The sequence below is a fragment of the Rhinoderma darwinii genome, chromosome 5 (assembly GCF_050947455.1).
Source record: "Rhinoderma darwinii isolate aRhiDar2 chromosome 5, aRhiDar2.hap1, whole genome shotgun sequence".
Lineage (NCBI taxonomy): Eukaryota > Metazoa > Chordata > Amphibia > Anura > Rhinodermatidae > Rhinoderma > Rhinoderma darwinii.
This window is the reverse complement of record NC_134691.1, coordinates 220,337,003-220,352,979: the sequence shown is the minus strand read 5'-3', so window position 1 is coordinate 220,352,979 and position 15,977 is coordinate 220,337,003. Positions and strand designations below refer to the sequence as shown.

At 40.5% G+C, this 15,977-nt stretch overlaps 1 protein-coding gene across 2 annotated transcripts in view; it reads right to left on the bottom strand.

Annotated features, from left to right (window-relative positions):
* LOC142651821 (cytochrome P450 2C28-like) overlaps positions 1-15,977 on the bottom strand; it is a 48,328-nt gene that overhangs the window by 10,253 nt on the left and 22,098 nt on the right. For both annotated transcript variants that reach the window (XM_075826953.1, XM_075826952.1), the window contains one exon: positions 6,216-6,392. In XM_075826953.1, the coding sequence (XP_075683068.1) occupies positions 6,216-6,392 (177 nt within the window). The remainder of the gene's footprint in view (positions 1-6,215; positions 6,393-15,977) is intronic.

The following is a 15,977-nucleotide window of genomic DNA, read 5'->3' as shown; positions in this document are numbered from 1 at the left end:
GGTGCTGTAATGTAGATTACATCAGTGTTTTATTATTTAGAAAAACAATCAATTTTGACAGAGTTATGACCTATTTTAGATTTATGCTAATGACTTTCTTAATGCCCAACTAGGTATGTTTTTACTTTTTGACCAAGTGGGCGTTGTGGAGAGAAGTGTAGGACGCTGAGCAATCAGCGTCATACACTTCTCTCCATTCATTTACTCCGCACATAGTGATCTTGCTAGATCATGATGTGCAATCACATACACACACACTAACGTTACTGAAGTGTCTTGACAGTAAATAGACATCACGTCCAGCCAGGACGCGATGTCTATTCACAATCCCGACACTTCGGAAAACCCATTTAATGTTAGACATCAGTCCGGAACACAGTTCTATGAGGGTCATTGATAGTGATCTTCCTTCGCTGAGGTGCCGTTCCCCGTCTCTCTCCCCTACAGCAGCATTCTTCACTCATTTCCACTATTCGGCCGGTGCAGTGAGCGCCAATCAACGAGACATCGTTGATCGGCGCACCTATGCTCCTGTGACACGGAGCTATTGGGACGAGCGGTCGTTACTCCGATCACTTGTCCCCATATGTTATCATGGAGAATTTACACAGGGAGATGTGCTGCCGACAACGATAATATTTAACTTTTTAAAAATGGTACGATCAGAAGATGAACGAGCACTTGCTCGTTCATCTGCTGATCGCAGCCCTGTTTACACAGGGCAATTATTGGGAACGAGCGTTCTGTGAACACTTGTCTGACCGATAATCGCCCAATGTAAAAGGGCTTTAGGTTATCTCGGCAAACATTATAGTTAATATTTTAATTAATGAAGCGATGCTGATTTGGATCTTCTGATTTTATTGTGTCTGAATCATATGTATGTTTTCTACCTTCAATGTTTGCAATTGCTTCTGTTTTTATTAACTGTTTTGTATCACTCTGACCTCATGTTACGTCAGAACTAAGCTTTGACCCCAGTTTTCAGCGCTTTTTTCCTATGTAAATTCTGGAAATTTATGGAAATTATTGCTGAGACATGGAATGTGTTTAATTTACATAAACTATTAAATGTGAGAAAAAAAATGAAGTTGGGAAATGGAAATATATATAGAGGCTTTCCTCAAGGGGTCCCTCCCTTAAAGTTGGATTGATGTCCTGTGTAAGAAAAACTACGTCAAGAATCGTCGCTGCTGAAAAAAAAAATCAATACTTACCTCACTGGCATTACCATAGCGGTGAACCCCTGCTCCCAACCTCTGGTCTTCTGTGATGACACAGCAGCCCATGTGACTCCTATAGACTGACTGGCTACAGCAGTCACATGGGATAAAACATCATTTCAGGAGGCTAGCAGCACGAAAAACAGCCAGGAAAGAAGGAGCCATTGCTATCAAAACGACAGGGAAGCAAGTATGGACTTTTTTTATTTAACCTCTTCAGGACCCAGCCTGTTTTGGCCTTCAGGACCCAGCCGATTTTTTCAAATCTGACATGTGTTAATTTATGTGGTAATAACGTTGGAATGCTTTTACCTATCCAAGCGATTCTGAGATTGTTTTCTCGTGACATGTTGTACTTTATGTTAGTGAAAAAATTTTGTCGATAATTTTGGTATTTATTTCTGAAAAACACCACAATTTAGAAAAAATTTGCAAAAATTAGCATTTTTCAAAATTTAAGCGTATCTGCTTGTAAAACAGATAGTAATACCACACAAAATAGTTGCTGGTTAACATTTCCCATATGTCTACTTTATGTTTGCATCGTTTTTTGAACGTCCTTTTATTTTTCTGGGACGTTACAAGGCTTAGAACTTTAGCAGCAATTTCTCATATTTTATAGAAAATTTCAAAAGGCTATTTTTTCAGGGACCAGTTCAGTCTGAGGTGGCTTTGAGGGCCTTATATATTAGAAAATCCCCAGAAGTCACCCCATTTTGAAAACTGCACCCCTCAAGGTATTCGAATCAGCATTCACAAAGTGTTTTAACCCTTTAGACGTTTCACAGGAATTAAAGCAAAGTAGAGGTGAAATTTACAAATTTTATTTGTTTTGCAAAAATTAATTTCTAATACATTTTTTTTGGAACACAGAAGGTTTTACCAGAGAAATGCAACTCAATATTTATTGCCCAGATTCTGCAGTTTTTAGAAATATCCCACATGTGGCCCTAACGTTCTACTGGACTGAAGCACCGGCCTCAGAAGCAAAGGAGCACCCAGTGGATTTTGGGCCTCCTTTTTTTTAGAATATATTTTAGGCACCTTGTCAGGTTTGAAGAGGTCTTGTGGTGCCAAAACAGTGGAAACACCCCAAAAGTTACCCCATTTTGGAAACTACACCCCTCAAGGAATTTATCTAGGTGTATAGTTAGCATTTTGACCACACAGGTTTTTCACTAAATATATTGGAATTAGTCTGTAAAAATTAAAATCTACTTTTTTTCTGAAAAAACATAGACATTTTTAATATTTACGAGGAATAATGAAGAAAATCACCCCAACATTTGTAAAGCAATGTCTCCTGATTACAGCAATATCCCATATGTGGTAATAAACTGCGGATTGGACCCATGGCAGCGCTCAGAAGGGAAGTAGCGGCATTTGGATTTTGGAGCACGGATTTTGATGGATTGTTTTTCGGTGCCATGCCGCCTTTGCAACGCCCTGGAGAGACCAAAACAGTGGAAGCCCCCCAAGTTACCCCATTTTGGAAACACCCCTCAAGGAATTTTTCTAGGGGTATAGTGAGAATATAGACTCCACGGGTCTTTTGCAGAATTTATTAGAAATAGGCGGAGAAAATTAATATCACAATTTTTTCCACTAAAATGTTGCATTTTCTCATTTTCACAAGGGATAAAGGAGAAATAAACAACCAATTTTTGTAAAGCAATTTCTCCCGGGTACGGAAATACCCCACATGGGGTCATACATTTTTTTTTCATTAGAAATGAATTAACCCTTTCAGGACTGATCCATTTTTTCGCTTTCTTATTTTCGTTTTTCACTACCCGCCTTCCAAGAGCCATAACTTTTTTCTTTTTCCGTCAGTAGAGTGATATGAGAGCTTATTTATTGCGGGAGGAATTGTAGTTTCTATTGATACCATTTAAATAAAAAGTACTGGGAAACTGTAAAAAAACTGGAAAATATAGTGATATAGGAAAAAAATCTGATTCCATTTTTTGGGGTTTTCGTTTTTACAGCTTTCGGCGTGCGGTAAAAACGAAAACTACAGCGATTTTGGCAGTTTAAATTATTTAAGTTTTTTATGGTGTTCACCGTGCGAGTTAAATAATGGTATATTGTAATAGTTCGGCCTTTTACGGACGTACCGATATCAATTCTGTTTATTTTTTTACATTACTGTAGAAGAAAAATGGGAAAAGGTTTTTTTTTTTTAAACTTTTTTTTCTGTCTCACTACTAATAACTTGAATTCTTCTACACATTTTATTAGTCCCCTTAGGGGACTTGTACCAGCGATCATTGGATCGCGGGTACAATATGCTGAGATACTAATGTATTGCAGTATATTGTTATTTTTACAGGCTCCTGTAACAAAGTGATCGCTGTTCCTGTCCGTTAGTCCTGGGTGTCAGCTGTAATACACAGCCGACGCCCGCAGCGTATGGAGCGGGCTCAGCACGTGAGCCCGCTCCATACATCACCCCCGCACCATGACGTGCTATTAAGTCATAGTGCTCAAAGGGGTTAATGCACAGCGGATGGTGTGAATATTAAAATTTTGCACTGATGTTCCATTTTAGTGCATAATATGTCGTGCCCAGTTTGTGCCACTGAAGACAAATACCTCATAAAACGTTAAGCGGGTTCTCCCGGGTATGGCGATGCCATATATGTGGGCGCAAACTGCTGTTTGGGCACGCTGCAGGGCTCAGAAGGGAGGGACGCCATTTTGCTTTTGGAGCGCAGATTTTGCTTGGTAGTTTTTCTGTTTTGGGTTTCGCTGGTATTTCAGTTTATAATGTGGGGGCATATGTAATCTGTGCGAAGAACATCAGGGCATAATAAGAGGGTATAAAAATGTGGTAAATAAATAATAATTCATAGATGTGTGGCCGGTGTCGCACTGATAAATGGTGTCGGATGTTGCCAGAACTTCTTTATTTTTTCACCACCGGAGCTGCGTGAGGGCTTATTTGTTGCGGGACAATCTGTACTTTTCATTGGTACCATTTTGGGGTACATGTGATTTTTTTGATCACTTTTTATTAAATTTTTTTGCAAGCCGGGTGACCAAAAACAAGCAATTCTGACAATGATTTTTAGTTTATTTTTTGCGCCGTTCACCGTGCAATATAAATGACCATTATATTTTATTCTGCGGGTTGGTACGATTACGGCGATACCATATGTATATAGTTTTTTTTAATGTTTTGCAGCGTTTGCGCAATAAAATCACTTTTTTATAAAATAATTTATTTTCTGTGTCACAATATTCTGAGAGCCGTAACTTTTTTATTTTTCAGTCAAAAAAGCGGTGTAAGGGCTTGTTTTTTGCGGGACGGGTTGTAGTTTTTATCGGTATTATTTTCGGGTACATGCGACTTTTTGATCACTTTTTATTCTCTATTTTGGGAGGGGTGGTGACCAAAAAATAGCGATTCTGGTGTCATTTTTTATTGATTTTTTTTGGGGTGTTCATCGTGCGGGAAAAATAACATTATAGTTTTATAGTTGGGGTCGTTACGAACGCGGTGATACCAAATATGTGTACTTTTTTTAACGTGTTAATTTTTTTCCTATAATGAAAGACTTATTATAGGAAAAAAATGAAGTGTTTGTTTATAGAACTTCTAACTTTTATTTTTACACTTTTTTAAAACATTTTTATTATGTTTTTTTTTACTTTTTTCACTTGTCCCACTAGGGGACACTTAGACTTGCAGCTTTGATCGCTGCTAGAGTACATTACACTACACACGTAGTGTAATGCACTCGAACTGTCATTGTGACGTGACAGTCACACTGACAGGAAGTCTCGGAGGAGCGGCAGGAGGCTGCTCCTCCGAGGCTTCCGTACATGGCAACCCGGAGGTCATTGTCTGACCTCCGATTGCCACGACAAGCATCGGTAGCCCCCACGATCACTTCGCCGCATTTATGGGGTTAATTGCCGAAATCAGCGGCGATGGTCCGCTGACCGGCAAGGCTGGAGTGTCAGCTGTCAGGGACAGCTGACCTCCCGGTTCGCCGGGAACTACTCCGCAATAGTACGTCTGGATGCGGGAACTAACCCCTCTGCAGGACGTACTATTGCGGAGCAGCGCGGGAAGAGGTTAAACAGGAAAAAGCCACAAAAATCGCAACATTTCTTTTTCCGGCTTTTACCTCTCAATTAAACTCAATGGGGAATAAACGCAGCAAAGGTGACATTCTGCGAATTAAAAACTGCACCGGAGATCAATTTATGCACGTTATTCTGCCCCATGTGCACATACCCGTAGGGTGGATTTACAGGCGGTGGATTTTGTTGCAGACATTTCTGCAACTGAAAATAATTTCCTTTCATCTGAGTGGAACTTGCAAAAATCCATGAGCTAGCTACAAAAACAACCCAATTCAGGTGAATGGAACAGATTTTCAGTCAAAGAAATTTCTAAAACAAAATCTCCCACATGTGAATCCACTAATACCTGTGCATCTGCAGAGGTTTTAGGCTACATTCAGACGAGCGTGTCCGATTTGCGCGCGTAAAAAAAAAATCAGTTTTTCCTACATTTCATGTGCGTGCGCATTGCATATTGTGCTTTGTGTGTGGTATGCGTTTTTCACGTCCGTGCAAGCACTTTTTTTAAAATTGATTTCTCTTCTTTTCTATGTAACTGATGCGTGAAACATAGACAGCACACGGATGTCGTCCATATGCTGTCCGTGGTTTTCATGCACGCATAGACTTCAATGGGTGACTAGGTGCGCAAAACCGAACCAATATAGGACATGTAGTGAGTTTCACGCAATGGACACTCGCTGCCTGAAAACTCACGCACGTCTAAATAGCCCCATTGAAATTAATGGGTCCATGTGCTGTGAGTTATTTCAATGCACAACACACGGACGAGTATTACGCTCGTCTGAATGAGCCCTAATACCTACATCTATATCTGCTGGTAAGCAAATGGATGATCAGTTGCAATGATGCCTTTGGAAGCCCACTTCATTTGTCATGAATTTAGAAAAAACTTACCAGCCTCATTTTTATGAGAAAGCAATCAATATAATCTCTTGGGCAATTCTCATCCAGTGTCTCCTCATGTGCTTCTACTTTATCCATTACAAATTTTCTCAATTTGGCAAAGTTTTTCAAAAGTCTGTCCAGAGGCCCAGGTAAATGCTTGAAAAGGTTTGGAGCTAAATCAAATATCTATGAAAATGAAATGGTCTTGATAAGATTATAGCAATAAAGATAATAATAATAAAAAATTCACAGATATGCCATTTCCTTTTGTGGAAAGTACATTAGTAACTAAAGTAAATTTACCACTAGCTGATAAGAGACGTTCCTGTACGTTGACATGTCTGTTTAGTAAAACTTGCATTCCCCATAAAATTAAATTACTGGAGCATTTTTTCTTTAGAACGCTGCTTTTCTGGTGTTTGAGGATAATTTCAGACATCTGTCAGAAGATTGACGCTCATCCAAAAGTGGACCAACATGGCAATGACCCTAAACATACCAGTACATTTACCAAAGAATGGCTGGGGAAAAAAAGGAACCCTCCATTCTTTTCTTTAATGGCCAATCCAAGGCCCGGATCTTAGGCCTCATGCACATGAACGTATTTTGAATCTGTATCAAATGCAATATGGTATCTGTGCATTTCCATGGAGCCATGCAGTCAGCTTAAAAAAAAAGTGCAGTACTTCTAAAGGAAAATTTGATCCATGAAATTGAACCTCACTAGGAACGAAGCGGCCGCAATACAATACACAATTGGAGTTCATTTGTGAATGGTATTATTGGCCAAAATACACACACTTGTGTACATGAGGCCTAATTCTTATTGAGACCCTGTGAAGACAATTTAAACTGGTTGTTCATGTAGATAGTTGAAAATATTCTCCATGGTTGAGTGGGAACTAATTCTCTTAGTCAATGTCAGAGACTAGTAGACAGTTACAAGAAATGCCTGCTGTAGGTTGTTTCTGTCAAAAGCGGCAATACCAGATATTAGAGCTATTATAAATCCCAGATATAAAGGCATATCTGGAATTTAAAGTAAATTTGTTAAAGTTTCTTTGTTCAGTTAAATCACCTTTGTCTGTATATACTGTTTGAATAATGATCAAATACAGACATGTCCACATATGTGATAAAACAAAACTTACATGTGCATGTCGCTACTTTTTACATAATTTTTGTCTTTTTTGACATATTAAGTCCTCATGCCCACTTCAGTTTTTTCTTCAGGGTGCTATCTATTTTTTTAACTGATAGCACACTGACACATTCATTTAAATGGGGCCATGCACACTTCCGTTGTTTTAACGGAACCATGTGGCCGTTCCGTCAAAAATATGGCAAGAAAAAAATTGAAGCCATCCGTGTGCGGTACGTGTTTTACGGATCCGTCATTAACAGCCATACAACGGCCAACAGAAGTGTGCATGAGGCCTAAGTAGAATACAAAGTGGAGACATTGCCATTAGCAATAAATTAAGATTACACTCACCGGTAATCCATTTTTTATGAGGCTATAACAGCAGCAGTGAGAGACGTCTCCTCATAGACCGGAAACAGTAACCTTGAAGTTTGCTTTAACCCCTTAAGGACGCAGCCTAGTTTTGGCCTTAAGGCTCAGAGCCCATTTTTCAAATCTGACATATTTCACTTTATGTGGTAATAACGTCGGAATGCTTAAACCTACCCAAGCGATTCTGAGATTGTTTTCTCGTGACACATTGGGCTTCATGTTCGTGGTAAAATTTGGTCGATATATTCAGTGTTTATTGGTGAAAAATTGCAAAATTTAGAGAAAATTTTGAAAAAATTGCATTTTTCAGAATTTAAATGCATCTGCTTGTAAAACAGACGGTTATACCACCCAAAATAGTTACTAGTTCACATTTCCCATATGTCTACTTTAGATTTGCATCGTTTTTTGAACATTCTTTTATTTTTCTTGGACGTTACAAGGCTTAGAACATAAACAGCAATTTCTCATATTTTTAAGAAAATTTCAAAAGCCTTTTTTTTAAGGTACCTCTTGAGTTCTGAAGTGGCTTTGTGGGGCCTATGTATTAGAAACCCTGATAAAACACCCCATTTTAAAAACTAGACCCCTCAAAGTATTCAAAACAGCAGTTATAAAGTTTTTTTAACCCTTCAGGCATTTCACAGGAATTAAAGCAAAGTGGAGGTGAAATTTGCAAATTTCATTTTTCTTGCTGAATTTCAATTTTATTCATTTTTTTTTCTGTAACACAGAAGGTTTTACCAGAGAAACACTACTAAATATGTATTGTCCAGATTCTGCAGTTTTTAGAAATGTCCCACATGTGGCCCTACTGCGCTCGTGGACTAAAAGACAAGCCCTAGAAGCAAAGAATCACCTAGTGCATTTTGAGTCCTCTTTTTTATTAGAATATATTTTAGGCAGCATGCCAGGTTTGAAGAGGTGTTGAGGTGTCAAAACAGTAGGAATCCCCCAATAGTGACCCCATTTTGTAAACTACACCCCTCAAGGAATTCATTTAGGGTTGTTGTTACCATTTTGACCGCACATTTTTTTCACAGCACGTATTTGAATTGGGCTCTGAAATGAAAAAAATGACATTTTTTCCAATAAAATGTCATTTGTGAGCAAAATTTCTTATTTTCCCAGGGAACAAAATACCCCATTTTGTTGCCCAATTTGTCCTTAGTGTGGCAGTACCCCATTTGTGGTGATAAACTGCCGTTTGGGCCCATGGGAGGGCTCAGAAGGAAAGGAGCGCTATATGTTTGTTGGAGTCCAGATTTTGTTGGATTGGTTTTCGGGTGCCATGTCGCATTTGCAGAGCCTCAGAGGTATCAAAGCAATGGAAACCCACCAAAAGTGACCCCATTTTGGAAACTACACCCCTCAAGGAATTCATTTATGGTTGTTGTTAGCATTTTGACCGCACAGTTTTTTCACAGCACCTATTTCAATTGGGCTGTGACATTAAAAAAATGTCATTTTTTCCAATAAGATGTAATTTTTTACCAAAATTTCTTATTTTCACAGGGAACAAAATACTCAATTTTGTTGCCCAATTTCTCCTGAGTGCATCAATACCCCATTTGTGGCAATAAACTGCCGTTTGGGCCCATGGGAGGCCTCAGAAGGGAAGGAGCGCTGTGTGTTCTTTGGAGTACAGATTTTGCTGGTTTGGTTTTCGTGTGCCATGTCGCATTTGCAGAGCCCCAGAGGTATCAAAGCAATGGAAACCCACCAGAAGTGACCCCATTTTGGAAACTACACCCCTCAAGGAATTCATTTATGGGTAATGTGACCATTTAGACCCCATAGTTTCTTCACAGAACTTATTTGAATTGGGCTGGGAATTTAAAAAAAATATATTTTTTCCAATAATATGTCATTTTAGCTCAAAAATTCTTATTTTCACAAGAAATAAAATACTCCATTTTGTTGCCCAATTTGTCCTGAGTGCGGCAATACCCCATTTGTGGTGATAAACTGCGGTTTGGGCCCATGGGAGGCCTCAGAAGGGAAAGAGCGCTGTGTGTTCTTTGGAGTACAGATTTTGTTGGATTGGTTTTCGGGTGCCATGTCACATTTGCAGAGCCCCAGAGGTATCAAAGCAATGGAAACCCACCAGAAGTGACCCCATTTTGGAAACTACACCCCTCAAGGAATTCATTTATGGGTAATGTGACCATTTAGACCCCATAGTTTCTTCACAGAACTTATTTGAATTGGGCTGGGAATGAAAACAAAATTATTTTTGTCAAATAATATGTAGTTTTGGCTGAAAATTTCTTATTTTCACAAGATACAAAATACCCCATTCTGTTGCGCAATTTGTTCTGAGTGCCGCAATACCCCATTTGTTGTGATAAACTGCCGTTTGGGCCCATGGGAGGGCTCAGTAGGAAAGGACCACCATTTGGCCTACTCTGGATTTTCTAGTGCGAAGTCATGTATGCAGAAGCCCCTGAGGTACCAGTACAGTTGAAACCCGCAAGAAGTGACCCCGTTTTAAAAACTACACCCTTAAGGCATTCATCTAGAGGTGTAGTGAGCATTTTGACCGGAGACCTACACCCCATAAACTGTAATGTGGGTTCTCCCGGGTATGGCAATACCCTACATGTGGCTGTTATCAGCTGCCTGGACACACAGCAGGGCCCAGAGGGGAAAGACGAGGGGGGATAAGCTGTGCGGAGTGCATCAGGGTAAGTAAAATTGGGGTAAATTATAAACCAAGGGATGTATGATAAATTTTAAAACACTTTCATACAGAGCTCTGGTTATTCGGGACACGTGTCACATTGATATATTGTGTCCTCCCTTATCCCCCTCTTATAGCAGACTTTGCACCTCTTTTGACTTTTTCCCTTCTTGCCAGTTTGGGGAACTTCCCCTGGAAAGTGTTGCTCTGGTACGATGCGTGTGGCCTCGCTTCCAGAAGTACTGGGTGCCCCCCCTTCTTGGTCCCTAAAGATTAGGTTCTTGATAATCACCTCTTGAAATTCCAGGAAAGTTCCCGTCTGGCCTGCACATCGACGTAGCACGTACGCATTGTACAAAGCCATCTATATGATGTTCCCGGCCAGCTTCTTATACCACACCGCATGGCGCTGTAGGGCTTCAGGGCTTGATCTTACAAGTCCATCCCTCCCATGTACCTATTGTAGTCCAGGATGCAGTCTGGTTTGGGGGTGGCCTTTCCTTCATATATCCTAAACCTGTAGGTATACCATGATGCACTCTCACAGCTTATACATCTTCACGCCATACCTTGCCCTCTTACCCGGCAGGTACTCGCGGAATTGAACCCTCCCTTTAAAATGTACCAGGGACTCATCAATAGAAATACACTTCTCGGGGGTGTATGCTTGGGAAAACCGGGCACTGGAACGGTCTAATAGGGGTCTCCGTTTATACAAACGGTCAAAACTGGGGTCATCTCGGGGTGGCACGGCTCATTATCAGTATAATGTAAGAAGCGAAGTATTGCCTAATTTATTAATTTTTTTAGGTTCCAGTTCAGTTCTGAAGTTGCTTTGAGGGGCCCATATATTAGAAACCCCTATCAAATACCCCATTTTAGAAACTAGACCAAAGTATTCACAACAGCATGTAGAAAGTTTATGAACCCTTTAGGTGTTTCACAAAAATTTAGAGCAAAGTAGAGGTGAAATTTACATTTTTTTTTTGTCAGAAAATCCTCTTTATACCATTTTTTTTATAACACAAAAGGATTTATCACAGAAACGCAACTTAATACGTATTGCCCAGATTCTGCAGTTTAGAGAAATATCCCACATGTGGCCCTTGGGCGGTAATGGACTGAAGCACCGGCCTCCGAAGCAAAGGAGCACCCAGTGGATTTTGAGGCCTCTTTTTTATTAGGCACCATGTCCGGTTTGAAGAGGTCTTGTGGTGCCAAAACATTGGGAACCCCCCAAAAGTGACCCCAATTTGGAAACTAGACCCCTTGAGGAATCCATTGTAGTTTTCTTGGGGTGCATGCGGCTTTTTGATCAGTTTTTATTCTATTTTTAAGTGGCGTGGTGACTAAAAAACAGCAATTCTACTATTGGTTTTTTTTCGTTTTTTTTTACAGCGTTCACCGTGCGCTATAAATGACATATTCACTTTATTCTGCGGGGCGATACGATTACGGCGATACCAGATGTTTATAGTTTTTTTTATGTCTTATGGCGTTTGCACAATAAAATACGTTTTGTAAACAATCATTCACTTTTTGTGTTACCTTATTCTAAGAGCCATAACGTTTTTATTTTTCAATCAATAAAGTCGTGCGAGGACTTATTTTTTGCGTAACGAACTGTAGTTTCGATCAGGACCATTTTTAGGTACATGCGACTTTTTGATCTCTTTTTATTCCATTTTTTGGGAGGTGAAGTGACCAAAGAATTGTGATTGTGGTTCGGTTTATTATTATTTTATTTTACGGCGTTCACCGTGCGGGATAAATAATGAAATAATTTTGTAGTTCAGGCCGTTACGGACGCGGCGATACCAATTATGTATAGTTTATTTGTGTGTTTATATATTTTTATTAATAATAAAGGACTGATAAGGGAAAAGGGGGGATTTTTACTTTTATTACTTTTAAATCTTTTATTTTCTAATTTTTACACATCTTTTTTTAACTTTTTTTTCACTTTATTACTTTGTCCCACTAGGGGACATGAGGGCAGGAGGCTCTGATCGCTATTCTAATACACTGCACTACATGCGTAGTGCAGTGTATTAGAACTGTCAGCTACTCACTGACAGCAAGCATAGTGGGTCCTGACGTTGTCAGGACCCACTAGGCTTCCGTCTATGGCATAGCCGGACGCCATTGTTTGGTGTCCGGTTGCCATAGTCACCATCGCCGGCCGCTATCGCGTAGCAGGCCGGCGATGGCAGCTTAACCCCTAAAAAGCCGCGATCTCTATAGAACGCGGCTTTTAAGGGGTTAATCAGCGGGGACACAGCGATCGGTCCCCGCTGTAGGAGCTGTGACAGCTGCTGAACAAGACAGCAGCGTCACAGCTCCTGTATGTGTCGGGAGGACGGCCGAAACGGCCGTTACTCCCGAGACGTACTATTACGGCATGGAGCGCGAACGATACAGCTGCCATGACGTAATAGTACGTCAAGGAGCGGGAAGGGGTTAAAAGGCAGAACACACCCATCCTCCTTCTATAACAAATTTCATGGACCTATAAGTGGGTATTTTACTATACACACACACACACACACACACACACACACACACACACACACACACACACTTATACATATACTATATAAAGTATTGTGACGCACCGCTTAACCAGCCTATTTTAGGCCTTAATAACCAGTTTGTTTTTTTTCGTTTCTCCATCGTCGCATTTAAATAGCTCTAACTTTTTTATTTTTCCGTCAACATAGCTGTATGGAGACATTTTCTTGCAGGATTAGTTGTACTTTTTAATTGCACCATTTTGGGGTACATATAATTTTTGCCTAAATAAACGTTTAAAATATTTTTATTAGTGTAGTATTTAAAATAGGGCACTCATGCCAAAATTACTGTGAATAGGCATTGGCAAAACAGAGACACAGTTCCCTGATCAGGTGTAAAAGTAAGGTAGTGATTGGTACACCTTAGTGTCGGTACAACACCCGACAGGAGTAGTGATTCACACTACTCGTCCGTTTGCCGTAACGATACAAAATAGCTCAGCCCCATATGAATGTTCCACATGCACCGATACTATGTGCACTACTTGAAACATGAACAGAGAACCTAGCAAAAATAAATGTGGTCTGTTTGCCACAGATAAGCAATTTTCCAGCAATCTCCCAACGCGTTTCTGCAACCCTCTAACCAAAGGGAAGCGTCCTCAGGGGTTTTGTTAATTGCTTGTACTAGTTTGAGCAGCTACCATACAGCACATATTATGCTGCTGAATTTGTGTATTCTCCGGAGCGCAATGAGACACGAATGCCTGGTCTAACGCGCGCCGGAGACTCTCACAAGACTTATACAGCTAGCCCCACCTATACGAGAGGCGTAATAGATCAGACAGAGCCTATCGGTGTATCACAGCGTATGAGTAACGCCCACCGATCCGACCTGCCCATAGTAACCAAAACGCCAATCTGAGAGATGCATAAAGCATCAGCAGTTTCTAGGGGAGATTCAGGCGGTTTACAAGTACGTTTGCTGCATAAACAGGTAAGTGTGCATGTGTGCTAAACACAGAGCAGACTGGCTGTGTCAATGAAGCGGTGATCAGTTGCAGTTTATGCCGATGACAAAGTCCTGTCTAAACACCCGATTGTAGATGTAAGCAATTGGGTGCGTAGGATGAAAAAACAAAACAACGAACTATAGAGCACACTCAGTGCCCCATCTCAGTAAACATTATGAGTAGAAAAATAGTTGTAAATTGTGACCCATCGCACGGAATGCTAAAAGGATAAAGTTCATTAAACAAGGAGCCCATAAAGAGCTACCATAGCTAACTTTTAAACGGAGCTGTATTTTACACTTGTTATACAACTGACATAAACACTGACAAGTGGTTGTGTGATGCTAGGGAGGTCTTTTCAGAATGTGAGCTGGCATCTCAATTACATACCATAAGCATTACTGGTGCCTTTAAAGAGGCTCTGTCACCAGATTTTGCAACCCCTATCTGCTATTGCAGCAGATAGGCGCTGCAATGTAGATTACAGTAACGTTTTTATTTTAAAAAAACGAGCATTTTTGGCCAAGTTATGACCATTTTTGTAGTTATGCAAATGAGGCTTGCAAAAGTCCAAGTGGGTGTGTTTAAAAGTAAAAGTCCAAGTGGGCGTGTATTAGGTGCGTACATCGGGGCGTTTTTAATACTTTTACTAGCTGGGCGCTTTGAAGAGAAGTAACATCCTCTTCTCTTCAGAACGCCCAGCTTCTGACAGTGCAGATCTGTGACGTCACTCACAGGTCCTGCATCGTGACGGCCACATCGGCACCAGAGGCTACAGTTGATTCTGCAGCAGCATCAGCGTTTGCAGGTAAGATCGACTTACCTGCAAACGCTGATGCTGCTGCAGAATCAACTGTAGCCTCTGGTGCCGATGTGGCCGTCACGATGCAGGACCTGTGAGTGACGTCACAGATCTGCACTGTCACAAGCTGGGCGTTCTGAAGAGAAGAGGATGTTACTTCTCATCAGAGCGCCCAGCTAGTAAAAGTATTAAAAACGCCCCGATGTATGCACATAATACACGCCCACTTGGACTTTTACTTTTAAACACACCCACTTGGACTTGTGCAAGCCTCATTTGCATAACTACAAAAATGGTCATAACTTGGCCAAAAATGCTCGTTTTTTAAAAATAAAAACGTTACTGTAATCTACATTGCAGCGCCTATCTGCTGCAATAGCAGATAGGGGTTGCAAAATCTGGTGACAGAGCCTCTTTAACCACTTAACGACCACCCACCGTCTTTTGACGTCAGGCGGTGCATGTACTCAGTCTACAACGATGCCTTTTGGCGTCGCTGTAGTAGAGGGGGGTTTAGCGGCACCCTGGTGAAGTCTGCACTAAAAACCGGCTGTAAGTAACAGGTCCGGTTCTTAGTGCAGCCATCAGGACCTGCCAATTTCGTCGTAACAGCATGTGACCGCTGTGACAGCCAATCACAGCGGTCACATGCTGTTACTGTGTACAGAGCCGTCGGGAGTGTCTAAATGACAGCTCCTGCTCTAAGAACGAGCTGTTGCTACCAGCTCTGTTCTTAGAGCAGTGATCAGGAGCCAATAGTATTGGTTCCTGATCTTTTGTGTTCACTATGAGATCCAATCTTAGTGTATCTGTTTCTCCTCACTCTGTTCTAGATGTGGAGAGAAACAGATACAAGTGTGTCAGTGTCCCCTCACAAAATCACTTGCTCCTCACACACAGTTTAAAAAAAAACAACAATTTTTTCAGTATTTTATAGTATATACATATATATATAAATATAAGTATATTTACTGTATATACTAAGAATCGTACTATAAACTACTTTGTTTTTAGGGTACGCTGTTAGACGGTGTGTACGCTGTTAGACGGCGTAGGGTGCTGTTCTGGGCTTGGGTTTACGGTTTGTGTTAGGCGTAGAGTTTAGGTTTGAAAAAAATAAAATAAAAAAAATAAAAAGTTTAATTCCTTTAGTGTTCTTAGTTGATAAAAAAATTTAAACCGCTAGTTACGTTTATTATTTGCGGTTTAGACTATATAATCATTATGGCTGCCAGAAGATACAG